This window comes from Xylona heveae (genome assembly GCF_001619985.1).
Source record: "Xylona heveae TC161 unplaced genomic scaffold L228scaffold_1, whole genome shotgun sequence".
Lineage (NCBI taxonomy): Eukaryota > Fungi > Ascomycota > Xylonomycetes > Xylonales > Xylonaceae > Xylona > Xylona heveae.
The window spans coordinates 366,891-391,690 of NW_017264193.1; the positions used below are offsets into that span (position 1 = coordinate 366,891).

Consider the following 24,800-nt stretch of genomic DNA (forward strand, 5'->3'; position numbering starts at 1 on the left):
GAGTTTAATTTCGCAACAAGGTTTATCCTCATTTGTGCCGGGGAATTGCGGGGTTCTATCGCTCGCATGGCTTCCAAGTGCTTCGGTCTCGATGAACCCCGCAGAGAGGCTCATTAAATTGACACTAGTCTCATCCATTAAATCTGTGATTCTGTGACTTACTACACATGCCATTATTCTGTTCGCTGCCGTTTAGAAACACGCCATATAAAGATGAGCAGAGCCCCCCTGTGTTAGTGCAATATTCGAGCGGAGAGAATATAAGACCCAGGTACAAAGGTAGGTAGCAAATACTCGGCACGGGCCAAATACCTCGCCGCACGACTACGAGGAACCTGCCTCTCGTTCAGAGGGTGATAGTGTTATGGAGTACCGCTGTAGTAGTGTCCCCACATCACTCACTGCCTGCCCAGAAAAAGCAGAAAATGGCAGGCAAAGCAAGGAAACAGGAAAGCAATGTTTACAGGTCACCACTGAAGAGGGCAAGGTAGCAGATGAGGGAAATATGCAATTGGGCGGACAAACAGGCAAGTAGCTCAGTCGAAGCCTTTGCATCTGCCCACGTTTCTCTGTTGCAGGCTGTGGTACACTTATTGCCGAAGATGCCGAGGTGGCTTGGTCAGTATATGAATAGCACAACCTCCAGTGGTGTGGGACGGGAAGGGCGCGCCAAATCACCGTGGGAAAGAATACGGGAATAATACTCTGGTAGACTATCAGGTAGATGTGGCAAGCGGTAGTTTGGAGCGCCTTGCAACTGTTGATGGGAAAAAATTATGGTTGAGCGCAGGCCAGCCGGCAATTGCAGAGCCTGTATGAATGCCGTAGTCGCGAAATCGATAGCTGTGGGATGGAAACGGCGATGCGGTAAGTACAGAGACTGCGTGCTCCAAGCTAACTATCTTAACTACCTTAAAGGTGACAAGCCTGGGGATGTAGTTGTCCATGTACAGAGTTGAATCGTTTCAGTGTCAATCACCTTATATGCGACGCTTAATATCGTCGCTGAATGCAGACGCCCTTGATCAGTTGGATGTACTCTGGCATTTTTTTTTGGCGAGTTAGGATGCAATTCTAGTTGCATAAAATAATGCACAGGAAATAAATTGCATCTGGGGTACCGAGGAAGCGAAAACACAAGAGTTTAAGTGGAGTGGGGTAAGGGGAATAATTTTATGTCTATGAGACGATCGAAAGCACATGCATTTTAAGCAACGAGGTGGGGTTAGACTACTGGCAGTCGTCAGGTTATGAGGATCGACATGATGAAACAGCATAAACATCACCTGCAGTCGCAATCAGTATCAGTGCGGCAGTGGACTCTTACAGTGATCGGTGGATGGGCAGTTGCATTAAAAAAAGAATCGAAAGTTCCGATGGAATGGAGGGGGTTGGTGCGACTACGAGAAACTAATGATCGTACTGGCGGCGTTGATCTTGATAAAAATGCCCGTTCGTAGCTAGTGGGAAGAGAGCGTTGGTTAACTTTTTCCTCTACGCGTTTAGGGAGAGAGCGACGGGAGCAGCAGTCTGGGCCTTTTGCACCGCCCCAGCGACTTAACTAAAGAAGGGGAAATTTTCTGGCCGAGTTATGGGACAGTCCTAGTACTCTGCGGTACTCGGAATAAGCAGATGTTGATCAACGGCTTGACGGCCTGGAACTTGAACTAGCGAGACGATCACTTGGCATAGCGCTGGGCAAAAAGATGACGATCAACTATAGTCGTCGATCGGCAGGGTCCTGACATAGAAGCGACCGTCAAGCCAATGACTCTCTTTCACGGAGATTTTTGCAAAGAAGGACGCAACGGAATTACTGGTATTGGACTTTTCTTCACATGGTCTTGCTGCAGAGCCTTTCGAGCTCACAAGATGGTGAGGGTGCAAGTATCACGCAGTACCAGTACCTGTCTGATCTTTTGTCCAGGACCCTTTTCCTGTCTGTTTCTGTCTCTCGCCCCTGATCCTTGTCAGAGGGCGGAAAGTCTAAACCCAATCGAGATACATGCCAGGTACCTGTACGCGTCCAAAGTCACCTGTCAGCAGAGAATTGCCTGACAGATACAAGTGGGATGATGCGTTGCTTCCTCCACACAATTGCACTCGAACCCACTTTTTCCCACGCTTCTCGTCCCTCTCCCTCTCTTCTCCACACCCATCTCTTGTCGCTCTATCCCGCTGGCTCGACCACGCCGTCGCTCTCGCCCGGCCGATTCGATAGTTATCTATCTTTATCTCTGCCGTGCCTGCTGCTAAACTCTGGTAACCTCTCCTCTGACTTGAATTGTACGCATGTACCTCTCGTCCCCGTCTCTCGTAATCCTCGTTACACGTTAAAATGGTGCCCAAGAACACTGCAAGGCCAAGCCACACATGGTTACCTTGGATATGCCCACTGTGCTGTACCGTGTGTACTCTACTGTATGTCCCTGCACTCTGTCTAGCTTACATCCATCACAGGGCAAATCTGAAACAGGGTCGATGCAAATGTAATAGTTCTGAAGAATGGAAATAGATGCTAGGTACGGAGCGGAACATGAAAGTTGGTAGTGCTGACCCTAATAATTAAAAGTATTATATGGGTGATGATGCTTGTCGAGCCTTCCGTTCGCGGACGGCGTCAAGTTGTGCCCATTCCAATCGGTTCCCCCACCATCCGATGCCTGACTGACCCATGTCCCTTTCCTGCGATCCCCTCTCCCTCTAAAACAACTTTCTGACTTTCCTCCAATCTGTTCCTTCCTCCTCCTTCATCCTCTGTTGACTGCGAATCCTCATGATCTGCACGTTTTTCATGCATTGTTTCCGCTACGGATAATTTGAATCATTGTTGGATTGCATTTGAGGTTCACGGGCATTGGACCTCTTTCTCATTTTCTCTTGTTAATACCCTGTCGACTACCTCAGTTGCTCCGTGCGTTCCTGCTGTACTGTTTCCCCCCCACCATCAGTACCAACGTATATATACAACACTGCGTTCGCTTCGACCGCGTAAGCTTGGCCGCTGATCTGATTTCCCCGGGCCCGTCGCTTGTTACGCAACCCTACCACGGCTCGCGCTCTCAACGTATTTTGCTCCTTCAAGTAGAAGCAAGCTGCTGTGCATTGACACTGCATCTGAATCTTTTTCAGGTTCTCCTTTTTTCCCTACCTGTCGTTGTCGGCGTGTTCTTTTTACTTTCTCTGCATCGTTCGTTTCTCTCCTCTTCAAACACTCGTTCTCTTCACTGCTCCTCCTTCCTCGCAAATCTCTCATATTCAATCCGGGGAACACCTAGGCCTTACTGGCGATTGCTTCATTCACTGCATCTTCATACGCATTCAGACTGGTCGTGGCATCGGCATCGTTCGCTCAAACAACTTTCCTCGTCCACAGCCTGTGTTTTTTTGGGTCGTTCGATCGACCTCTAGTCGTGCATCATGTCGCATCAACAGCGCCCCGAATCAAAATCGGGTGTCAGTTTCAGGAGCAAGAAGAGCCACAAGAGCAATGAATCCCAAAGTTCTGTCCACTCACCGGAAAAAAAGACGGCCACTCCAGTTCTGCACACCAAGGCCGACCCTACCCTGGCCATGTCTGAGGCCGAACCTGGTACGTCCCTCTTACTCATATTTTGTTTAGTCTGCAGTGAGAGCAGAGCATAGTGGGCGTATCAGACGGAGATGCATTGCCCAACTCCCAATCCATCTTGGAATCCGTTCCTTTACTGACCATGTGAACCTAGCTGTCTTGGCCCAGACACAGGAAAATAGTTTGGAATCTCTGCGCGGACAGACCTGGCGAGATTCGCATGGCAATGTCATTGGTGAGCTACTTTTTACAAAACCAGGAAAACACAAAGCATGTGGGCTAATGTTTCGGGGATGGTTAGCGGAGCCTGATCGCTCGAACCCAACACGTAGTCGATGGGAGCGACCGCTCGACACCATTCGATCTTTCGAAGCTGCCATTGAAGGTAGTCAGCGTAAATCTGTTCCTCGAGCTGGTATGACACAGTTCTTTTTTAAAAAAAAAAAAAAGTCCCGTCGTGAGAGCCTTGGCTAACAAATCTTTCGGTGATAGATTCTTCGGACGGAATGAATGGCATGTATTCGCGACGTAACAGCTCCCATCAAGGTAAGCCATAAGCCAAACTTCACCCTCTCCAACTCCGTGCAATATTTGCACAAAGGCCCAATACGGTCGCAGTGGGATAAGACTTCCTCCTTTTCTATTGTCACCCTCTACTCGACCTCTGTGGGATTCGTGGTTGCCGAACGTTTTAATTTACCCAATGGGCTGGGTAAATCTGCAAAAGGACCCTGAACTAACTTTTGATGGGTTTGCAGGGTTGAATAACTACAACAGTGGGCGCTACTCGCAAGACGCGGGGTATTACTACGGCAACCGAGCTGGTTCACGTCCCGACAGTTTTGGTGGTGATGGGTATGGCACACCGTATGCGGGACCTAGCCGATCGCCGCGCTATGGCCAACGCATGAATTCCGACCCCATGCTCGCAAAATACAACTCGGGCCAAGGCGTGTACCCAACTCATGGATATCAGCAATCTTACGATACCGTTACAACTGGTGCCTCGGGAAGCAGCCAGATGACAGAGCCATGGGGCAATTCGACTGATCCGAGCAGCGAAAACAGCTCCATTGACCGCATGCAAACATCGAGCAAGTCAGACGTGGGCGATGCCTTTGGATTTGGGGGCTTTGCCGGTTCTCCTCCAATTTCAGACTCTGGATTTAATTCATACCCATATGCCGGCTCTCCTCCCGCAAGCCCTCCTAAAAATTTGCCAGCCGATCCAGCTACAAGTCAGAATACGACTCCTCGTCCCGTAATCAAGTTGGGCGGATCAACAAATTCTTCGGGAACCATAACCACGACTGGAAAGCAAGCAGCTTCCTCCAAAGTATCGTCACCAAAGGAGGACCGTCCCAAGAGTTGGCTAAAGAAGCGATTCAGTCGAGGCTAAGCCTTTTCAACGCATTATCGCAAAGTCTTGAAAGCCCATGCGAATGTGCCTAATTTTTGCGCTCGCCAGAGAAAAGGCCGGGATATTATACAGCTCTGGACACATTCTTTTATTCCCTTTCGCTGGTCTCTCTTCTACTTTCTTCTTTCAATTTTTTTTCTTCTCTCGGCTTTCTGCAGGCTTTGCTCTTTGATTCAAAGCACATTGTTTCTTGACGACGGACGACGATGTTTCTAATGATGGCTAGCGGTTCTGAAATGGGACGAGTCGGACATGACTCAAATTCGGATCTGTTTCTTGTCGGCTTTTTCTCTACGCTTTTCACCCTTCTATTGAGGGAGAAATAATGTGTGCGACCGTGGCATGTTATTTTTCAAATTCCCCTCTTCTCGCGAATGTTGAGAGACAACATCAGAAAAGGAGCATTAATGTCATGATTGAAAACAAGGGAATTTGACAAGGACAAGGGCAGGGACATCGGTTATATATCCGGGACGGCGCGAACTGGGGTACTTCTTCTTCCTTTGCTTCCTCTTCTTCACCTTCAAATATTTCATTTGTTCGATGACTGCGTTGTCTCATTCCTTTTGTTTTTTCCTCTCCATGGGCCCTTTTCTCACCATACCCTAGCCTAGGATTAACCTCCTAGGCCCTATTCTACAATACACACACAAAACCCACAATTTGTACAATACCGGTAAATTGCTGTGCCAGCGAGAGTATGGGAAAACATCAAGGACCTTATTGTAATGGGGAATTGCCAGCCTGCTTCATTGGTGTCTAGTAATGTGGAGAGAACTTGAGCAAAGCATTAGGTTCCAATCTCTTTTTTGCTGCAAAATACATAATATATGGGATTGAAGTAATACAAATATGCTTTTCTTTTGTTAATGTATCTCACTTCTTTTTCTTCTCAGCTTCACTCGCTTCTAATCGTTCACTTTGGTCCTCCTTGAATGCTACTACCACGTATGCAATCAGAACAATGTTCGCAGTAATGGCTGCCGTGGCTCCTGCAAATGTCGAGTTTCCTGTGGAACAATCTAATTAGCTATTGTCCAGGCCAAAGTACATCAGGAAATCTCCGTTCCTCCGCCCCAAGTGCATGCCAACTACGGACGAAAAAGCCGATTTGGTCCCCTGCCCATCGAAGTTCAGAGGCTGGATATCCGTAAAAGCTCAATAGCTTGGTCGGTCGGTTTACACCGAAAAAGAGGTGCGTCGGGGCGACTTTTGAATGAGCTTGCATCAAGGCAAACCCGCGCATACACATACCTTTGAATAATGAGTTCAATGAAAGATAGTAGATGCCGAGCGGTCCGATCATCATTGCAAGGGTGAAGCCGAGTAGCTTTATTATGACAGATCTAGAGAAATTGTCAGTATAGTCTTGTTGATTGAATCGCACTATGAGAGGTATGACGTACGCTGGCACAGCAGGGGCAATGTTCGATTTTCCCGTATCGGTTGCGCCATTTCTCTCGTGGGAGTCCTGGTCAAGTACTGTCTTCTCATTCGAGACGATGCGACGAGAGGACATGTTGGCGTTGTCAATGATAGCAGCAATCTTCGGTATGGACAGCGATAGATTGAGTTGAGATTCTTTGTGCTGATGAGTTTGACGTTGAAGCTTCTCACACTATTTCTCCGCTAAAAGGGTTGTGGAGCTGATCAACTTGAGGTTCATCGGCAAAGGGTCTTCAGCCTACTGCTTAGTCCAGGTAGGATTAGGCGTGGCTTTCAACTAAAAGTTGGTGGTGCTCATAACTGTATCTTGGCTGTAAATGAAGAGCGCGTCTCGTCGCGTAATTCGCACGCGTCTAGTTTTAGTGGAAGGAGACGCGAATTTAGCCGAAAAGGGAAACTCGGTTCGTTGTCCACCGCCTATCGTATCGCCGCCGTTGGTGAAATAATCTCAACTTTATTCCATTTCTTTCATCATTCGCGATTGAGTCGTTTAGTCTTGTTTCAATTATTTTGCCTCGCGTACAGTCCGTTTGCTTTTCACATCCCCTCTACATGTTTTGGAATGATCTGAAACAATTTGTCTCAAACACTGTCTGCCGGGATATGTTTGCAGGATTGAACTTCTGCAGTTAAGAGAAGAATAATGCAGCACGCTTCTACACAGGACAGTAAGGTCTACGACTCCCAGGATGACAGCGGCGATGATTTATTTGGTGAATACGATACCGTAGCCACTGTACCCCTGGGCGCTGAACAAACATCACAAAAGACGCAAGCGCCAGACCGACCGCCGTCTCCTGGGTATGTGACCCAACCAACACAGCCTCTCCGTCCTATTCCGGATACGGCCAACAAAACGGCCGACAAAAACCCTTCAGACGTTCAGGTAGTGGCCTCCTCTCCTGTACACGCACCAGCATCGAGCTCGCCGGTTGCGCCGCGACCACCATCACATTTGGGCGGCGTTCTCGCAAGCTCAATGGCGCCTGCAGGTACGGCATTCCGCATGCCTATGGGTGTGGCAAGAGCTCCGCCACAGCAAAAAGTCATACATTTGAGCGACGACGACGACGGCCCAAGATATCGAGGTGGCTCGTCTTCAGAGGACGATGCGGATACTGATAGGCGTGCCGACATCAAACCATCGACTTTTGGACGCAGCGGCAGAAATGTCAGCGGGAGCGACCTTGACAGGATTGAGGAATCCCCCCAGGCTGGCATGCACAAATTCCGCGAAATAATGTCCAGCTCCGTTTACGATCCGGCAGCAAAGGGTCACGGCTCTGCATTGTCTGGGTCTGTGTTCGACGCTCGGAATCGGGACGAAAGGACTTCGTCGACCTTCGCAACGCCGGCGAAGCGCTCTGCGGATGTCATGGCCAACTCATATGGAAATGCTCGTCCACCGAAGCAAGCGCGGCAAAATGGACCTTCAAAAGCGCTGCCAATTGACGATATCCCTCTGGATTCAATTGCTGATTATGGAATGCGCATGAAGATACAGAAGATGCGCAATGTTCTTCCCTCGGCATCGGTTTCGGCCTGTCGAAACGCTTTAATCGTGAAGAGGGGAAATTTCGACGATGCCATGGATGCCATTGTTGCTCTCGAAGAGCGCAAACAAGCAGTCGATTTGACAGGTTCGGACGATGAGCTTTCCCAGGACACTACAACGCCTGTTGCCAAAAAGAGCACTGCACGAAGACAAGTCAAGGCTCCTCTGCGATCGATTCAGGATAAATGGTCTTCAACACAAGCCCTTGCCAAGCAGGATTCCCCACAGAAGCCTGCTTCGACAACGCCGCCGAAACCAAGAAGAAAGCTCGTGCAGGGTAGGAAGCAACCTTCGCTGCCCTCATCGCCAGCGAAAGAGGATCCGAAGCCCCAATCATCGCGTCGCCCTCGCTCGCCGAGTTATTCTGACGATGATTCGGATTCAGGGGTTGCGGAACTTTCAGAAGAGGATACTGTGACTGAAGGCAAGGTTCTCAAGTTCTTCAACACCTGTACGGTCAAGGACCTCTCAGACATTTCCAATCAAACGGAAAAGGTTGCTGGAACAATATTGGCCCAAAGACCCTTTTCCAATCTCGACGAAGTTCGGCAGATATCGAGCGAAACGACAACGACAACCAAGACTGGTAAACGCCGGACAACGAAAAAGACCATTGGCGACAAAGTCGTGGACATTTGTCTTGAAATGTGGACAGGCTACGAAGCTGTGGACGAACTCGTCTCAAAGTGCGAGTCACTGGGGAAGCCAGTCGCTGAGGAGATGGCGAAATGGGGCTTTGACGTTTTTGGCGCAGCTAAGGAGGGGGAACTCAGCATGACGTCCATGGATGGTTCCAAGGACGATTCAAAATCAGTGCGTGATTCTGGTGTCGGCACTCCAAGCGGGGCCTCATCTTCTGGAGAACTGGATGGCGATGACGCCGACGTGAAGATTGTTGGAGTGGGAAGAAAGAAGAACAAATTCATCCAACAGCCTTCTGTGATGCCCGCAAATATCGTCATGAAAGATTACCAGATTGTTGGTCTGAATTGGCTGGCCTTGTTGTATGAGAAGAAGCTGAGTTGTATTCTTGCCGATGAGATGGGGTTGGGCAAAACATGCCAGGTCATCTCTTTCGTTGCACATTTGTATGAGAAGGGCATCACAGGACCTCATCTGGTTGTTGTTCCAGGGTCTACACTCGAAAACTGGTTGAAGGAGTTTGCAATGTTTTGCCCAGAACTTGTTGTGGAACCATACTACGGTAAAGTTGATGAGATGCACCTTTGAAATGTCCGAAAAACTAATATTGTTTCAGGTGCACAGGCTGAACGCATTGAAATCCGGGACCGAATTGAGAGCAATCGTGACAAGATCAATGTGATTGTAACCACCTATGACATGGCGACCAACAAGATCGATAGCAAGTTTCTTCGAAATCAACGGCCAGTGGTATGTTCTATAACTTTTCAATGTCTGCTCTCTTATTTTGGCCGGTCAAACTAAAACCTTCACCAGGTCTGCGTCTACGACGAAGGTCATTTGCTTAAGAACAGCCAATCGAACCGTTATGTCCAATTGATGCGTATCCCAGCACAATTCCGGCTCCTTTTGACCGGAACTCCTTTACAAAATAATCTCGAAGAGCTCGCGTCCCTTCTCGGCTTTATCCTACCATTCGTTTTCAACGACCGGTCTGAAGATCTCAAATACATTTTCAAACACAAGGCCAAAACCAAGGATGAATCGCAAAGCCATGCCGCACTTCTTTCGGCCCAACGCATCGCCCGTGCCAAGTCCATGATGGCACCCTTTGTTCTTCGCCGCAAAAAGCACCAAGTCCTCAAGCATCTCCCTAGCAAAACCTGCCGGGTCGAATTCTGCGATCTTTTACCTTCCCAAGCGAGCATCTACTCTGCTGAACAAGACCGCGTGCGCGCCGTCATGGCCGCTCGGGCGGCGGGCGAGAAACTCGACCAAGACAGCTCCAACAACAATATCATGATGCAGCTTCGCAAAGCAGCCATCCACCCGCTCCTCTTCCGACGAATCTACGAAGACTCCAAAATCCGCAAAATGTCGCGCGAGTGTATCCGCGAAGACAAGCTGGTCGACAGTGACCCGGATATCATCTACGAAGAAATGCAGTATATGGCAGACTTTCAACTCCATCGTCTATGCGAAGAATACCCAACCACGCTCGGCAAATATGCGCTCCAAAAGGACGAATGGATGGATTCCGGCAAAGTCGCAAAACTCGCTCAACTACTCAAATCTTACACTTCCCAGCCCGATGCCAACGGGGACAAGAATCGCATTCTGCTCTTTTCGCAGTTCACTGTCGTTTTGGATATCCTCGAACAAGTCCTCGCCACACTCAGTCTTGACTTTTTCCGTCTCGATGGCTCAACCCCCATCTCAGAACGCCAAACCATGATTGATGAATTCTACGAATCGGACGATATCCCGGTCTTCATGCTCTCCACCAAAGCAGGTGGTTCGGGCATAAACCTCGCTTGTGCAAACAAAGTCATCATCTTCGATTCCTCGTTTAATCCCCAGGAAGACATCCAGGCGGAAAACCGAGCCCATCGCGTTGGCCAGAAACGTGAAGTCGACGTCGTCAGGCTCGTCACGAATGATACGATTGAAGTCCAGATTCATGCGCTCGGCGAGACGAAGCTCGCCTTGGATGACAGAGTCAGCGGCTACGGTGCGGAAGAAAAGGAGGTCCGTGAGGCAGAGACCCAGGGCGAGAAAGAGGTCGAGAAAATGCTGTTTGGTGGCAGTGCCGCTGCGAAGCTTAACGGGGATGACAAAATCACCTAATGAGAATAGACATGTCCTGCCGCATCGTATTGTCTTTCTCTCGCCACCCTTTTCCAGACTTGGTCTTACTTGGCATGGATACATTTCTCATTTCCCGTGGTTCACTATCATCTCCTCTTGCATGATTGCATCTTGTCTTTTTTTAGAGACAGATGAAGTTTGATTGATTGTTTGTACTGTGATGAAAGACAGAAAAAGCTAAGAGTGTTAAAGAAGACTCTTTTTTCTTATCCTGGTTCTTGACTTTTACTTTTTCTCTTTCGGGATTGGGCGTCAATTCTATTTTTCCTGGGATATTTTCTTCTTCTCTATTTCCTAACATTTATCATATCTTTTCATACGTCTTTTTTTTTCTCTCCCTTGGCATTTATCACACATCTTTTTTACCTCCTCTGACATTTATCATATCTTTCATACATCTATTAGATATCTTCTTTTTTAGACATATGGTGATATAGTCTATCGTTGGGAGCAAAGGGTCTGCATAGCATAGCATGGTATTGCATAACATAACATAACATAGGATAGCCGCACACAGCAGAATAGGATAGGATAGGATAGGATAAAAGCATAGCAATAGGATAGGATAAAAATTTTATTAATGTTATTTTGTTTTATTTTACTCAATTCGGCATTCAGCATTGAGCGATTTCCGGTTGGGCATGACCATGAACATGCTTTTCTTCAAGATGTGAAAGATTGTCCTCAAACTCGTGGTCGGATTCTTTTATATGTATATACCTAGGTAGGGTAGGAAGGTGAGAAGAGGAGAGGGAGAGGGAGAGAACTGAAAAGGTGTAGGACGCGTGAATGTAGACACGGTAGGGAAGAGAATGGGAGGGAGAAAATTGGCGCTGGAATACGCTCAGATAGAGTGAATCGTGATTTTGCTTGTAGAGACAAATACAAAGTCTCTCAAATGATCAGAATGGGCTGATCAAGGATACAAGGCATGAGTGGCCAAAATATAAGATGGCCAAAAGCTAAAGGTAACTAAAGGATAAAACGGCGGTCAAGAGATAAAAAGGCAGCCAAAAGGTAACAGGGTGGCCAAAGGAGAAAGAACAATCAAGCAGAAACGTACACGACACAGAGGTGTAAGCTATAATGTAGCTATATCCCTGCCCGCAAGCCGGACTCGAATACCCAAGCGTGTTCGCTGCTGTCTTGCACGGGCTAATCGCTCGGCGAAACTCAAGCCTCGGACACCGCCTGCGTTGAATGCCGGGAAGGAAGAAGAGGGCGAGTCAGACGAAGAAGAAACAGCTGCTTCGCCTTGTTCCTGGCCCTCAAAGGCCCGCCATGGATTGCGCATCGTGTCGAGTAAATATAAATCTGCAATGACCGCTTCGCCAGAAGTGTATGCGTCCCAGGATGAAGAAGTGCCTGCGTCGGGAGAAGGCTCGGCTAATAATTCGTCCCGCTCGCCGTCTTGGTCGCCGCCTGTTCGGCCTGCTGAGGATGACGATGTTTCAGGGTGGTGTTGTGCTTGCGAAGAAGACGTGCCTGCTGCTGGTGGTGATGGTGATGAGGAAGAAGGAGAAGAAGATGAGGATGAATGTGCGCTTAAGGCTTGCATCTCGATATCGGAAGCTGATAGACCGCGTTCTTCGGCGTCAAGAGTTTGGTGAAGTCGTGTCCTCTGTCGGTGGGTAGGTGACGAAGTAGTGGTGATTCTGGAGGGTGACGAGGATGAAGAAGACGAGGAGGAGTCTTTGAAATGCTGTTGTTCGGCAAAAGTTGAGAGCATGAACAGTTGTAAAAGAAGTATTAAACAATCGAGTAATACAAGTGCTACCTTGGACGAGGGACCAAGCTGTCCGATGAAATCGATGATAAGTCCCCCGTGTAAGTAGCCGCGTGCGGCTTCGCCGGCCTCGGGAGGCGTGAGCAGAATATGTAATACCATGCACAGTATATTTGTCGTGAGAATGGCGCCGACATAGGGCCGGTTCTTGGGCGCTTCTGGGAATATAGCTGGTTTGGGCGTAAGGTAGAAGAATTGAGTGAATGCGCGGAGAAAGAAGCGGAGGAATGAACAGCTGGAATATAACGTTAGTTGTAGTTTTTAATGGTACCAAAAAAAGGTAGTCAATCAAAGTTGAAGGGCTTTCTTCCGAGGATTGGAATATGAGAATGGCGCGGCAGTGGGCAACGTAGGGTCCACTTACTCAAGGTAATACACAATCGAAAGCTCGCAGTATATTGCAATGTCGAAATTGCGGAGCAGGTCGTCAAGAAATTCCAGGCGCTTTTTCTGCCGTAATTTTATTTCCAGCTGTCGCTCCTCACTTCGTGGTGTTATTGATTCGACTTCCTCTGTATCTCGGTGTGGCATTGTTATTGTAGGAGCGTCCGATGACAGCTGTCCACCCGCCCCGTCCATGTTGTCCATTTCCGCTCGTATACACCAGCCGTGCAACGGATTTACTTTGGCGATTTAAATTTCCAGCTTTCTGCTGTCGATATTGTCGACAAGATCGCGTTGTAGCCCATCGAAGTGTGTGCTGTGGGAGGTTGTCGATGTGGTTGGATCATTTCTCGTAGCTTACGCCGCATCCGACGGACATATTGATGTGCTTTGCTGTGTTGATGATAGATTAGATCATGGCTGTGGAGAATGTGCCGTTTGGCCAGCTCGTTGCTGGGAGATAGATTTATTTTGTAAAGAAGGTATGGTGTTGTGAGGCATGAAGCTGAAGGGTTCACTGGAGTAGTGAGACCGGATAAAGTTATCGCATCAGATCAGATCAGTCGATCGCCCATTCTCGCGTGGACATGCCCAAAGTTACACGACAGATATTCAGCTCAAAATACAACGTCTTCAAATCAAATGTCTATTTTCATCCATTTGTTTTAGTTACCACAATAGGCGCGTAGAATTTTTTTCTATAGTAACATGATTCATACATCTTGTAACTGCAGCTTTCTATTTTGGAGACCCAGAGAACTCCGCTGGGGCAAGAAATGATATCTCCGACTATTAACAGTCGACGAGTTTTGCAATGAAATTTCAGGGGTACTTCTAGATTATACTCTTTACTAATAAGGGCACCATAATGCTTATTGTTTCTGCTGCTGCTGCTGTTTAGCTTTCAGAATATCGGCTACCTTTGGTGGCAAAACAAGCGTGGAGCGGTCATTGCGCTTGTAGAACTCAACCACCAAAGCGGCTGTCCGCTCTGGCAAATCTTCCTGAATAAAGTGGCCTGCTTCAGGAAAGACTTGAAGTTGGTATTTACCTGGGCTATGTCAGTATTTTTGGGATGCAAGTGGCCGAGAGCGCGATTGATATTCAACAAAATGAATACTTGCCTTGCATCTGTCCAATCGTAAGTTCTTTGTCGAGCCGGTCAGTACCAGCCAGTAACAGAAGTTTTCCGCCCTTGGCCTCGAGGAATTTCTTGCTCAGGCCGATGAACCAATTCTCCCAAAACGGCTGTGTAGCAGAAAGATCCGTATGCCATATCCAAGGACGAGGAGCATTAGGGTCGGCATCTCGACGAAGAAGCGATGGCACAGAGACACGTGCAGATGTAGGATTGCGGATGGTTCGAGAACGTGTACTAAATTTGTTTAGTACATGATATAACGCAAATGGAATCCAGATGACGTACTGCCACTCAATTCCGGAAGCTATTGACGGGAAAGCTGGCGGCCGAGAAGAAAGATATGTTTGCATACTCTGAAGAGCATCCATTGCCGATCCTGGATATATTAGCCCCCGTTCAATGAAAAAGCCTTTACCTAGGTCATACCCTCAACAACGTCAAGCACAGCATAGCCCAGTAGTTTATCTCCCAACTCTCCGGTTTTGGCGACATCGGTGACGACCGCCCCTCCTAGACTGTGGCCCACTAAGATCATGGAAGGTTGCTCCTTCCAATCCATTTTTTCTTTGCATAGCTCCAAGACTTGCAGTAGATCCTTACTCAGCGTAGACAAACTGTAATCAATTGGCGGCTGGCTAGGATCTCGTGGTACTTTCGTATGGACCACTGTTTCACCATGGCCTCGTGCATCCACGGATAAAATTCCAGCTGAGGGTAACATTTTGCGGACTATCGATGCGAATACAGCAAATGACAAACCGGACGATCCAGCACCATGATGGGTAACAAAGAGGGGTCCAGAAGCTGCAGGAGGCGTGAGATATACATGATAGGTGATATTTTCCTTATCAAAGCTGCCCTCGAGGTACAATTCTTGCTCGAAAAAGTCGCTCCAAGGGAGTTGGTCCTGAGACTTTTTGCTTGAAGCCCTTGATCTGGTCAGTATCGCAGTGGACAAAGGATTTCGGCGTGGAGCTGCGATCTTGTAACACAACAACAAAAAAAAATCCAATTTAAAATAAGGCCATAAATTTCACCGAAAAACAATCAAAAAATGATGTTCTCCGATTGAGACAAAAAAAAAATGCAAAAAAGATTGTTGATGGGAGTGGGACTCGAACCCACGCTCAGTTTCCCGAACCAGGAAATTACTAAGAAAGCAACTCTGTTAAGGTGACCTTAACCTGGCGCCATAACCAACTCGGCCATCCCACCGGATTGTTGAAATTTTGGCTCTTGTAATGGTATCTGATTCACAGAATTTTGGAACACTCCCCAACTCGTGTGAACAATGTCAAACAGAACGTGAGCCATTGCCCATGGTAGGAAGCAGTAAAACAATCCAGCGATTATTGACAAATAAATGTAAACATAAAAATAATGAAAAGGAGATAAAGCAAAAGAGAGATGGACATTGTGACAAAATATAGAAAAGGGGCAATACTTTTGTTAAATTCAAATTTAAATCAGACGGCGCGATTAAACGGGATATAATATAAAACGCAAATATACATACCCTCCAGGTCGTGCAAAAAGATTCCTGCTGGCTAAGGGTTTGATAGTACCAGTCGAAGAGGCCGATGAGGCCGATGAAGCATCGTCGTCGTGAGGATCGTGGTGTAGTATTCCCAACGTGTCAAGTGATTCGCCGTCCTCGTGGCCTTCTCTTAAGGGCTCTGGAGACATGGGCGCTTCCGGAGGGAGACGTGCGAGCTTGGCCTTGACAAATGATCGCTGAAGGTCACTCATGAATGCAATTCAGTCTCGTTGAAAGAACTTTGTATTTGATCAGACAGCATTCACTTGAAGCCAGTTGAGAATATCGATGTGCCCTCTCCACTGGCTGAGGGAGGGGCAGCAATGTCTCGAAATCGATAGCGGGCACAATTGATTGTCGGTGAGTTCTGGATGACACGTAGCCAGATCAGAATAAAATTAATGGGTCTGCACGTATACAAATTGCTGAAAATAGAGAATTGTGCAATGAACAGAAAAGAAGAATATAACCATCTATTTTCAACGTTTGAATCGTTCTTGCATGTTGGGAGAAAGTTTCAGCCACAGTTGGGGACGGCACCAGCCACAGACGAGAGGTCAAAGCCACAAGGGTAGCTGCGACGATGACGACATTATCCGCGAATCGATCGAACTTGTCGATTTCCAGTTCCAATTGCTCCATACTGTTTGAATTTGCTAATTCTATTACGCTTTGCCTTTCCCTTATCGAGTTTTCATTGTTGATAGTTTTCCGATCTTGCTCGGCGGGATTCCTGCCTGACTTGGTCATTTTTCCAATTCTCGTCGTCCCGTTGTTCTTGTATTTATTCACCCTCGACTTCTCTTTTATTTTGCCCCCCATCTACCTCAACACTAGAGAAATAAATATCCGTTTCCTAGTAATAACCCGTCTCTCACCCACTATTACCAACCATGGTCTCGCTTTGGAAATCAAAGAACCGGGACGAGGAGGCTCACAGTGGCAGCTCGTCCCCTCAGGAGGGCGAGGCTGACGTTGAGAATGGTCACCGTCGGACAACCAGGGAGGAGCCCGATGAGCGGACGCGTCTGCTACCTTCAAACCCAAATCCTCCTCCCCATCACGATGGTTATCTTGATCCAGACGATCCGGCGGTGGGTTTAATTCAGTATACTAAATTGGAAATCAGTGGTATAGATGCTAACGGGCGACTCTAGGTCTCGCCATACAATCTCTGGACTGTTCGCGCTCTCCGCTATCTCTCTGTCATCTTCCTTGTCGTTTCTTTCCTGTGGTGGGTGCTTTTATTGGTTTCCATTTTCGTGTCTCCACCTGGAATGCACAGCCGTGGCTCTGGTTTCTTCGACTTCTCCTACACGACCTTAACTGTCGGTAACCTGCTCATGGGTCTATTATTCTTTGCAAATCCTTCGCGAGCTCTGAGGATCGGCTGCATGATCTTGGCAATAATCCTACTCATTGATATGATAATTATCCTTGCCGTTGGTCGGATACGGGTCGAGGAAGGCTGGGTTGGAATTGCCTCGGTGGTCTGGGCCACTGTAATTGCTGCTTGGACAGTCGTCACCGACCGCGCCGTTGCTTGGGGTAAGCGGGAAGAGGAAGAGAGGCTTACTGGACGCGCTGAGAATCGTCGCACGCTGCGTGAATGGTGTGCAGTTTTCACCTCGGCCGTCATCAACGTTATTCTGATCATTGTCGCAATCTTGCTCACTGCGACCCTTATCCTTCGTTCCCGAGACGCCTCTCTTGCACCAGCAGGCGACCGATACTATGTCGACTCGGACAAGTATCAAATCCATCTCGCCTGCGTCGGCAATCAGACTTACACAGACGATGGCGAGCCTAACCCGACAGTGCTCGTCGAAGCTGGCGAAGGCACCGTTGAATACGATCTGCTTCCCTTCATCTCCAATGCCTACAAGAACGGCACCATCGATCGCTACTGCTTTTATGATCGCCCTGGGTTTGGTTGGTCTGACAATGCGCCGTCGCCCCACTCTGCTGGCATGACCGCAGACGTTTTGTCCGAGGTGCTTGCCCAGGCGGGCGAAGAAGGCCCCTGGGTCCTTGTCTCTGCTGGAATCGGTAGTGTTTACAGCCGAATCTTCTCCAGTCGCCACTATCAGCAGGTCACTGGCATTCTCTTGATTGATCCTTTACATGAAGACCTGCTCTATCGTGTGGGTGCTCCCGGACGTGGATTTGTTCTCTGGGCACGTGGAATCATCTCCCCCTTGGGCTTTACAAGGCTGGCCGGTGCACTTTTCAAAGGACGTACCCGTGAGGACCGGGTCTACGGCGGCAGTGCTTACCAAGGCGGAAAGTTTATCAAAGCGAAGCTTCAGGAGAGTCTTGTGGCCAATTCTCTCACTAAGAGCGAGGTCTCTTCTGCACGGACTATCCAAGGCCGTGACACGCCGCTGGTTGTTGTCAGCTCGGGCATTGAAGTCCGACGCAACGCTGAGTGGGAAAAGAAACAGCATGATTTGACCACGCTTACGGACAAGCTAGTTGCCTGGGACATTGTCAGCAAAGCGCCTCACGCCGTTTGGAAGACACTCAGCGGCAGAGAAACTTTGGAGAAGCGTCTGCGTGAGTTGGTGAAATAAATTCCACCCACAAGCGCACTGGCTCCGTACGCTCTCATCCTTTCTTCTGTCAACTAAATTGATGAGTAACGAAATCCTGCTTCTTGTCTCTATTCCTCCTCGTCTTCTTCTCCTTCTTCCCCCTTTTCCCGCTTTCACTCTGCAACTTTCTAAGTTCAACACAGGTTTTTTTTTTTTTTTTTTTTTTTTTTTTGAAGTTCACGCGTCCGGCCTTTTAAAATGGTGGATTTGCTTCTTGGACTAATGCATGCTTGGGGTGTTTTGGCACATAAATGGAAGTCACGCCCCCTTTTGCTTCTCTTTCGCGCCCCTTTTAATGATGAGCAGCAAGTACATAATTTGAAATTGATGATATTGATATCGATGATACCTCTTTTCTTTCTCTTTCTCCCTTGTGTCATCCTCCCCACTGCACCTTTTCAATTCTTATGCACAGTCTCTTTCACTAGTGCATCTCTTTGTAATACTAGCGAGCACATGAGCAATCACAATCTAGCAACACTTTGCAAAATGTTATTTATAATATGATGTTTCTTTTAAATGCAATTGGGATCTGAATGACAATGATTGCTCTAATTGGTATTGTTACACTACGTGTTTGTGATGAAAAAGAAAATGCTTGGATACGAAAATGGGAATGAAATCCCGTCTATAACCCTCTCCATTGCAATTTTGCCAGATGATCCGTCTTTTTACGACTCTGCTTGACAAGACCCATCCATTTGAGTTCCGCGAGTGAGCGATAGAACAGTGCTCTGTAAAGCGGCAAGTGTCAGTTAACGGAACGTAGTCCCATGAGCGTGATGCTGTCGCAAAATGCGAAAAATATAATATAATAACATAAAATAAAATAAAAATAAAAATTGATAAGACTTACAGCGTCCTTCTCTCGGCATGTGCAGCAGCGGCAGCATCGTCCAGTCCTTCTCCATCGATGCCAGTCCCATCGTCAGCAGCAGCGCCATTGGTGCCATTGTCATCCGTATCTGGCCCCATGATCGCGAAAAAAGCCGACCACAGATCACTCACATTGATCAGGGCGCCAGACTCGAGATACAACTGATAGAGAATTGCCGTGGGCGGTTGGGTGGCAGACAAAGCACCTGCTCCGCCGCCTGCGCCTTCCTTGCCGGTTGTGCCGCCCATGCCGGCGCCCACGCAGCACGAGCAGGCGAGATAGTCGTGCGGGCGGGCGAGGGCGCGCTCGATTGCGAACCGTGTCTTGGGGGCGACAACATCGCGTAGGGGAAGGCGGAGATCGTGGATGAGGATTTCGGAACCGAAAATGTCGCGGCGCAGGTGGATGGAGGAAATTGTAGAGGAAAAGTATGATGATAAGGCGTCGTGTGCGCGGTGGAGGAGTCGCGAATATGCTGCGTCGCGAGCGGATAGGTTGGATTTCTGCTTGCTGAGGGAGACTTTTTGTGCGATGATGGTGGTGCGTAGTGTAGTGTGATGGATATCGTGCTCGCTGAGGAGAGGGCCGGGAGTGTCGGCATCGTCGGAGGAAAGAAGGGCGAGGAGATCGGCCTGGATGGCGTGCAGGGTGGTGCGGAGATTGGTGGGGGTAGTGGTGGTGGAGGGGGATGGTTGGGAGTTGGAAGGATCTTGGGATGCAGGGGAGGAAGATTGCGATGAGGAATCAGAAGGAAGATTTGGGAGTATGGAGATGATTCGATCAAGTATAGAGCGCAGAACGTCTGATGAAGCTTTCTTGATCGATAAGAGAACCTCGCGGAGCGTTGCGGAGCCTTGGTCGAGTTCGCCGGCTATGGCTTGAATGTAGAGTTCTGGTCGGGATATAGATGACGAGGAAATAGTTGGGCGATTTTCGTGAATGGTTTTGAGAATGACTTCGAGAAGACGGACGGCTTGGAGAAGATGTGATAGCTCTTGACGGCCTTTATGGAGATGCTCAATGGTATGCGAGAATAGTGCTTTGTTATCGTCCAGGAGGTCACGGACGGTTTGCGTGTCGCCGTCTTCGAGGAGCTTTTCGACGTGTCTTCCCATTGTGAGATTGATGGGCTAGGGAAGATGAGATGGCGTGGAAAGCTTACCTGCGGAAAGATGTAAGATTCCGGAGAGCTTCAAAGTGCTCTGGTTGCAATTGCTCGAATTGTAGATCCGGAGCCAGGAAAATGCTGAGCGCGTTGGCGTAAAAATGGGACATCCATCCGTACTGAATCCGATCAGCATATAGGTATGATCAAAAGACCTCGGCAGTACCAACCTGGAGGGATGAGACAAATGATTGCACGCTCTGGACATGATTCCTCTGCCTGTCCAGGAGCATGCTGGCAAGGTTAGGTCCCAGCAAAATGGCTGAATCGTCACTAGTTGCTTCGTTGAACACCAGCTCGAGGGATTGCTCGATCCGTTCAACATCAAATTTTTGGCCTCTCATGCATCGAATTGCAGCTCGGGGAAGCTTCTCATGGAAAATCTCGGCAGATGTAGCTATGCCGAATAACAGGACGAAAGGAATGCGGTCCAGCCACGAGCTTGTCTTGTCAGCGGTCTAACTTGTGATCCGGAGAAGTTTATATCCATACTTGAAAAGCTCAATCAGATCCGTCATGAGGTTGCCGTCAAATGCATCACTGTCTTGAAACGCAATGGTTACCTTTGAGCAGCCTTTTTCCTTGACGTAATTGGCGAGTAGTTGAAGATCGTAGTTGAGGAGACGTGGACCCTGGCAGATTGTCAGCCCGTTCCGACGGTGCCCTTGGCATGTTCCCTTACCTTTTGACGTGCTGAGCCAGTTTCGTCCTCGTCAATGCCGCTCTCCTCATTAGTTGCGATTCTAATCAACTTCTTGAGCATCGATTTGAGGTTCGAAGCGTCGTTCGATGTGAGGATAACCATTGGACTTCTAGTTTCTGATTTTATTCGCGCTTCCAATTGTTCGAAAAGCAACCCGTGAGAAGCAATACTGGGCCCAGCAACTATGAGACCCGTGGGGATCCTGTCCTGGTACCTTTTGTTTTATTTAGATTGTGGAATGTCCGGATAATTGTATTGAACCTTACTCTTCGCTGCTCGCGTCACGGACGAAAGAGCCCACGTCATGGAGAGTCTTCGCATTTACTGCATGAAGTATTGACTATTCAATTTATTAGCAAGTTTTCGTCTTGCGCACGCTTCGATTCTCCCACCTCTATGCGCTGTTTCTGTTCCTCCCAGGTCCTCTGGTACGTTTGATATCGGAGCTTGACATTGTTGGCGTTTTCGTTCCCGTCTAGCAGCGGACGAAAGGACGTTTGCGGTAATGAGTCCCCTTCATTTTTGCCTTCGGATTTCTTTGATAATCGGCGCCTTTTTGTAGGGCGTAAATTTGCTGGGTCTGAGGTGGAATCTGGAGTAAAAACATAGCAAGCCTACGTTGCGAAGCTCGTTATTAGCTGTATTGGTCCACCAAGTAAGCAAAGGTGCATGTACCTTATGATCTAATGGATCATAGAAGCCATTCTGAGAGGCCTGCTGATCCTCTTCAATCTCCATGATCCTCTTGTCTATCAAAGTTCAGAAATGGGTTGTTGTTGTCCATCACAAGCCAGGTGCGGTTGTAGACATTTCGTGTCGGGGGTCGGAGTTGTCTCTCCTCCGTCCGCCAGACAAAAACATTGTCCAACTCCAAGAACTTTTTCTTGACACCGAACAAACCAGACACTGATTCGACCACAATCATTCGTATCACGTTTCCGTGCGGTATCAAAGTGGCACTGCCGTCATGCAGCCGTTGGCTCGAAATGCCGGTCGGCCCTGCCAACGGCAGTTCCATTATGCCTGCCGTCATCGACCGCGATTACAGTGTCCGTCGCAAAGGCTGTTCAGTGTCTACCAGCCCTGCTTAAGGGAACGACCCAAACCGAAATCGAAACCGAAACCGACGGATATAAAGGTCAATTGGTTTGAACAAGATGATATTCATCGCGCAAAAAGACAACGAGTTGAGGAAGGGGGGGAAGATCCAGAGGCAGCAGAGATAAAGGCCAAAATTTCTGCATTAGAAGAAGAGTTGAAAGAGTTGAGAATGGGCAGGCTATTAGGAGATTCTGAAACGGAGATGCTCTCAGAGCTCTCTGAAGAGGATAGAGTCAAAATGACCGAGGCGATACAGGAGAGGAATGAAAGAGAAGCCGCTTTCAAAAAGGAGGTCGCAGCGCGAGTAGCAACCCGTATGGAAGCGCAAGACGACAGCTTCATAATAAAGATGGCAACGCCGCAGAGAAGCAGAGTGTATCTTGACCGCCTGAATGACACTTTACGACACGCTTCGATGAACGCACCAAACCCGATAATCAGAAGAGAAATATGGAGATGGTACAGTCGATGCAAACAGCATCTCCCTTCTTTCCTACACTTGGTCCCGGACAGCGCTTGGGATTTGCTTTGGAAAACCCAGTCCCATCTTTCATCCTCAAATCCGGATCGGCTGTCCCATTTGAAAACATTGGCAGACGATCAAATCTCAATCGGCCGCGACATTCCGGAGGTACAAAAGCTCGCACGCGTCGAGGCAACTTTTGTAGAAGGCGAACGGGATCAGGCTATTGCAGAATGGGAAGCTATAGGAGACAAGTTCACCGGAAAGGATGATATTCTGGAAGAATATTGGAGTCTTGGAATTCGAATGTTCTCAATAATAGGGAATCCTCTACGGGCGCAAGAAATCGCAGCCCTAATGCTAGGAAGTAACGAAAACGCAGACGCCAGGATCCTCATACCCGTTATAACAGCTTGGACCCAAAAGAATGACGCCCTTGGCTATTCCAATGCCTGGGCTATCTACGTGCGACTTAGAGACCATCTCGGCCCGAGAATCACAATGGAGGATTACGATCGCATTAGTATGGGCTTTTTGAACGCCGGCAGAAAGGACCTTGCGCAAGGCGTCTTCAAGGATATGATGCTTACTGGCCAGGCTTCCCCAGAGGATTCGTCGGCTCTATACAAGAAGTCTCTTGGCATCGTGGGGAAACTTCAATCAATGAGCGTGTCCGCAGAGGAAACAAATCGAGTGTCTCTACAAGCTATGACCGTCCTGCCCCGCAAATTCCAAAATAAATTCTTCTACGGAAGCTGGATCAAGAAGTTGATTGGCATGGGTGAGCCTGATGCTGCTGCCGCGGTAGTGGAACTCATGTATGAACGAGGAGTTAAGCCCGATCCGAAGCACGTCAATGGTATTATCGGGGCATGGCTGCGCGTAGGGAACAACGAGAGCCGTCAAAAAGCCGAACGGATGGGTTGGTCGATGATTCAAGAGCGCCTCAATTTTGTACAACAACGGCGGGCTTCGCAGAATCTGGACAACTCAGAATCTAGTACCTCTGTCACCACCAAGGATGGGCTCGAGATCCCAACACACCTTGAGCGGGCTGTTCCAGCCGCAACAATTGAAACATTCTCAATTCTTTTGTTGCATTACTCACGTCGCGAGATGACGGCCCATGTAAATTACATACAGGAGCTACTGCAACCGGCAGAAGCCAAGCCCAACTCATACTTCATGAACCATTTACTCTTTGCCGATCTGCGAGCCCATGATCACCGGAGAGCCTGGCGCAGATTTCAAGAGATGAGACGAACCGTTGAACCCGACATGGAGTCGTTTGCATGCCTGTGGGACTGCATGAAGTTCCACTTGGACGCCGCCAAAAACAGGGACTTGACCGGTTTTCCTACGCCTCGAGCCCTCTTCTTCGACATGATATCTTGGTACCTCAATCTCCCAGCTAAACTCCGCGACGGAGCTCAGGAAGCAGTGACTCAGGAGTTCTACGACCAGGTTATCCGCTGCTTTGGCCTCTCACAGGACCTCAAAGGAACTCTGGTGGCGATGCACGCGATGAAGCACGCTTTCAACCTCTACGCCACGCAAGACACTGCTCGGATGGTGGTTCTCCAGGTCTCCCGCATGGGCCCCACCGAGACAGAGACGCGCAGGAACCGACGCACACGAGCCAAAGACCTGAGAAGGAATAGTAAGGCCAATGTTGGTAATGTGACAAAGGTCTTGGACATCATTGCGAAGCGGCGAATGAGCGCCCTCAGCGAGCAGGGCATCGAGTACGATGACCTGGACCCCGAAACAAAGGCGAATGAATCCTTAAGTCTCATATCCGAACTCTTACGTGTCGTTCTTGTCAGGACTGAGGAAGAACCGTCTATGCTTGAAGCAGGGTTGCAAAGCATTGCATGGGATATGGGCGTTGGTGGAATATCTCTAGGCGAGCCTCTCCAATATCCAATTGTACCGGAGTCACCGTGATTGTTGTTGCGGTTTTCTTTCCTTATATATTTATATTCTCCCAAGCATAGCATTATCCGGCGTTTGTATATAAGCTCATAGAGCAGTCCACTCACCACTTTGTACAATTACTCATCAATCTATCTTCGAGTGTCTCTTGGAGACAGAGCTACAGAGCACGATATTCTATATTGCATGCTAAACCAAGGCAATCAGGTCGTGCACTTTGATGTCCATACTCCAAAATATTATTTGACAGCTGCCTTACATCCAATGCCAGTTTGTACGTACGTACTGCCCCAATATACGCCACACATGATCCATAAAAACAGTATCAACGC

At 48.4% G+C, this 24,800-nt stretch overlaps 9 protein-coding genes and 1 non-coding gene across 10 annotated transcripts; 5 read left to right on the top strand and 5 right to left on the bottom strand.

The window, feature by feature from the left end:
- Positions 1-3,420: 3,420 nt before the first annotated feature.
- L228DRAFT_264419 (hypothetical protein) lies at positions 3,421-4,970 on the top strand (the record flags this gene model as incomplete). Its single annotated transcript, XM_018334576.1, has 5 exons — positions 3,421-3,592; positions 3,726-3,806; positions 3,873-3,986; positions 4,064-4,117; positions 4,330-4,970. The coding sequence occupies 5 exons, from the start codon at positions 3,421-3,423 to the stop codon at positions 4,968-4,970; spliced, it is 1,062 nt and encodes a 353-aa protein (XP_018191539.1).
- Positions 4,971-5,709: 739 nt separating this feature from the next.
- L228DRAFT_2530 (vacuolar ATPase assembly integral membrane protein VMA21) lies at positions 5,710-6,907 on the bottom strand. Its single transcript, XM_018333723.1, has 3 exons — positions 6,398-6,907; positions 6,246-6,337; positions 5,710-6,001 (listed from the first exon to the last, which is right to left on the bottom strand). The coding sequence occupies exons 1-3, from the start codon at positions 6,508-6,510 to the stop codon at positions 5,868-5,870; spliced, it is 339 nt and encodes a 112-aa protein (XP_018191540.1). The 5' UTR covers positions 6,511-6,907; the 3' UTR covers positions 5,710-5,867.
- A 173-nt stretch (positions 6,908-7,080) lies between these two features.
- Positions 7,081-10,761, top strand: L228DRAFT_235109 (hypothetical protein; the record flags this gene model as incomplete). Its single annotated transcript, XM_018330691.1, has 3 exons — positions 7,081-9,196; positions 9,251-9,384; positions 9,451-10,761. The coding sequence occupies 3 exons, from the start codon at positions 7,081-7,083 to the stop codon at positions 10,759-10,761; spliced, it is 3,561 nt and encodes a 1,186-aa protein (XP_018191541.1).
- Positions 10,762-11,462: 701 nt separating this feature from the next.
- Positions 11,463-13,463, bottom strand: L228DRAFT_279246 (DUF1746-domain-containing protein). Its single transcript, XM_018335666.1, has 2 exons — positions 12,933-13,463; positions 11,463-12,803 (listed from the first exon to the last, which is right to left on the bottom strand). Exons 1-2 carry the CDS (start codon positions 13,154-13,156, stop codon positions 11,864-11,866), a joined length of 1,164 nt encoding a protein of 387 aa, XP_018191542.1. The 5' UTR covers positions 13,157-13,463; the 3' UTR covers positions 11,463-11,863.
- A 168-nt stretch (positions 13,464-13,631) lies between these two features.
- On the bottom strand, positions 13,632-16,121 carry L228DRAFT_242381 (protein phosphatase methylesterase). Its single transcript, XM_018331425.1, has 5 exons — positions 15,610-16,121; positions 14,520-15,022; positions 14,379-14,469; positions 14,077-14,327; positions 13,632-14,003 (listed from the first exon to the last, which is right to left on the bottom strand). Exons 1-5 carry the CDS (start codon positions 15,840-15,842, stop codon positions 13,825-13,827), a joined length of 1,257 nt encoding a protein of 418 aa, XP_018191543.1. The 5' UTR covers positions 15,843-16,121; the 3' UTR covers positions 13,632-13,824.
- Positions 15,194-15,308, bottom strand: L228DRAFT_t21. The gene has a single exon. It is a non-coding gene; the product is annotated as a tRNA-Leu (tRNA).
- A 140-nt stretch (positions 16,122-16,261) lies between the features above and the next one.
- On the top strand, positions 16,262-18,396 carry L228DRAFT_257498 (hypothetical protein). The gene is made up of 2 exons (XM_018333989.1): positions 16,262-16,724; positions 16,788-18,396. Exons 1-2 carry the CDS (start codon positions 16,524-16,526, stop codon positions 18,201-18,203), a joined length of 1,617 nt encoding a protein of 538 aa, XP_018191544.1. The 5' UTR covers positions 16,262-16,523; the 3' UTR covers positions 18,204-18,396.
- L228DRAFT_2661 (hypothetical protein) lies at positions 18,313-18,791 on the top strand. The gene has a single exon (XM_018334810.1). It carries the CDS (start codon positions 18,423-18,425, stop codon positions 18,729-18,731), a length of 309 nt encoding a protein of 102 aa, XP_018191545.1. The 5' UTR covers positions 18,313-18,422; the 3' UTR covers positions 18,732-18,791.
- Positions 18,792-18,820: 29 nt separating this feature from the next.
- Positions 18,821-21,745, bottom strand: L228DRAFT_279249 (hypothetical protein). The gene is made up of 9 exons (XM_018335667.1): positions 21,645-21,745; positions 21,362-21,583; positions 21,236-21,309; positions 20,949-21,183; positions 20,759-20,898; positions 20,437-20,707; positions 20,264-20,385; positions 19,081-20,208; positions 18,821-18,958 (listed from the first exon to the last, which is right to left on the bottom strand). The coding sequence occupies exons 1-9, from the start codon at positions 21,705-21,707 to the stop codon at positions 18,853-18,855; spliced, it is 2,361 nt and encodes a 786-aa protein (XP_018191546.1). The 5' UTR covers positions 21,708-21,745; the 3' UTR covers positions 18,821-18,852.
- A 102-nt stretch (positions 21,746-21,847) lies between these two features.
- L228DRAFT_242384 (hypothetical protein) lies at positions 21,848-24,787 on the top strand. The gene has a single exon (XM_018331426.1). The coding sequence runs from the start codon at positions 21,937-21,939 to the stop codon at positions 24,478-24,480; it is 2,544 nt and encodes an 847-aa protein (XP_018191547.1). The 5' UTR covers positions 21,848-21,936; the 3' UTR covers positions 24,481-24,787.
- Positions 24,788-24,800: the final 13 nt, after the last annotated feature.

What these genes read in the sequence shown, in the direction of transcription:
- L228DRAFT_2530 (XM_018333723.1), bottom strand. Translation starts at nt 6,510, where the DNA reads ATGTCCTCTCGTCGCATCGTCTCGAATGAGAAGACAGTACTTGACCAG. An exon ending in ATTGCCCCTGCTGTGCCAGC is followed by an intron (nt 6,338 to 6,397) that starts GTACGTCATACC and finishes CAATTTCTCTAG; the next exon opens with ATCTGTCATAATAAAGCTAC. An exon ending in ATTGAACTCATTATTCAAAG is followed by an intron (nt 6,002 to 6,245) that starts GTATGTGTATGC and finishes ATTGTTCCACAG; the next exon opens with GAAACTCGACATTTGCAGGA.
- L228DRAFT_279246 (XM_018335666.1), bottom strand. Translation starts at nt 13,156, where the DNA reads ATGGACAACATGGACGGGGCGGGTGGACAGCTGTCATCGGACGCTCCT. An exon ending in TCGATTGTGTATTACCTTGA is followed by an intron (nt 12,804 to 12,932) that starts GTAAGTGGACCC and finishes GTTATATTCCAG; the next exon opens with CTGTTCATTCCTCCGCTTCT.
- L228DRAFT_242381 (XM_018331425.1), bottom strand. Translation starts at nt 15,842, where the DNA reads ATGAGTGACCTTCAGCGATCATTTGTCAAGGCCAAGCTCGCACGTCTC. An exon ending in TGTGCTTGACGTTGTTGAGG is followed by an intron (nt 14,470 to 14,519) that starts GTATGACCTAGG and finishes TAATATATCCAG; the next exon opens with GATCGGCAATGGATGCTCTT. An exon ending in GCTTCCGGAATTGAGTGGCA is followed by an intron (nt 14,328 to 14,378) that starts GTACGTCATCTG and finishes AAACAAATTTAG; the next exon opens with TACACGTTCTCGAACCATCC.
- L228DRAFT_257498 (XM_018333989.1), top strand. Translation starts at nt 16,524, where the DNA reads ATGGTCTCGCTTTGGAAATCAAAGAACCGGGACGAGGAGGCTCACAGT. An exon ending in TTGATCCAGACGATCCGGCG is followed by an intron (nt 16,725 to 16,787) that starts GTGGGTTTAATT and finishes GGGCGACTCTAG; the next exon opens with GTCTCGCCATACAATCTCTG.
- L228DRAFT_2661 (XM_018334810.1), top strand. Translation starts at nt 18,423, where the DNA reads ATGGTGGATTTGCTTCTTGGACTAATGCATGCTTGGGGTGTTTTGGCA.
- L228DRAFT_279249 (XM_018335667.1), bottom strand. Translation starts at nt 21,707, where the DNA reads ATGGAGATTGAAGAGGATCAGCAGGCCTCTCAGAATGGCTTCTATGAT. An exon ending in CATTTGTCTCATCCCTCCAG is followed by an intron (nt 20,386 to 20,436) that starts GTTGGTACTGCC and finishes GATCGGATTCAG; the next exon opens with TACGGATGGATGTCCCATTT. An exon ending in AATCTTACATCTTTCCGCAG is followed by an intron (nt 20,209 to 20,263) that starts GTAAGCTTTCCA and finishes CACAATGGGAAG; the next exon opens with ACACGTCGAAAAGCTCCTCG.
- L228DRAFT_242384 (XM_018331426.1), top strand. Translation starts at nt 21,937, where the DNA reads ATGCAGCCGTTGGCTCGAAATGCCGGTCGGCCCTGCCAACGGCAGTTC.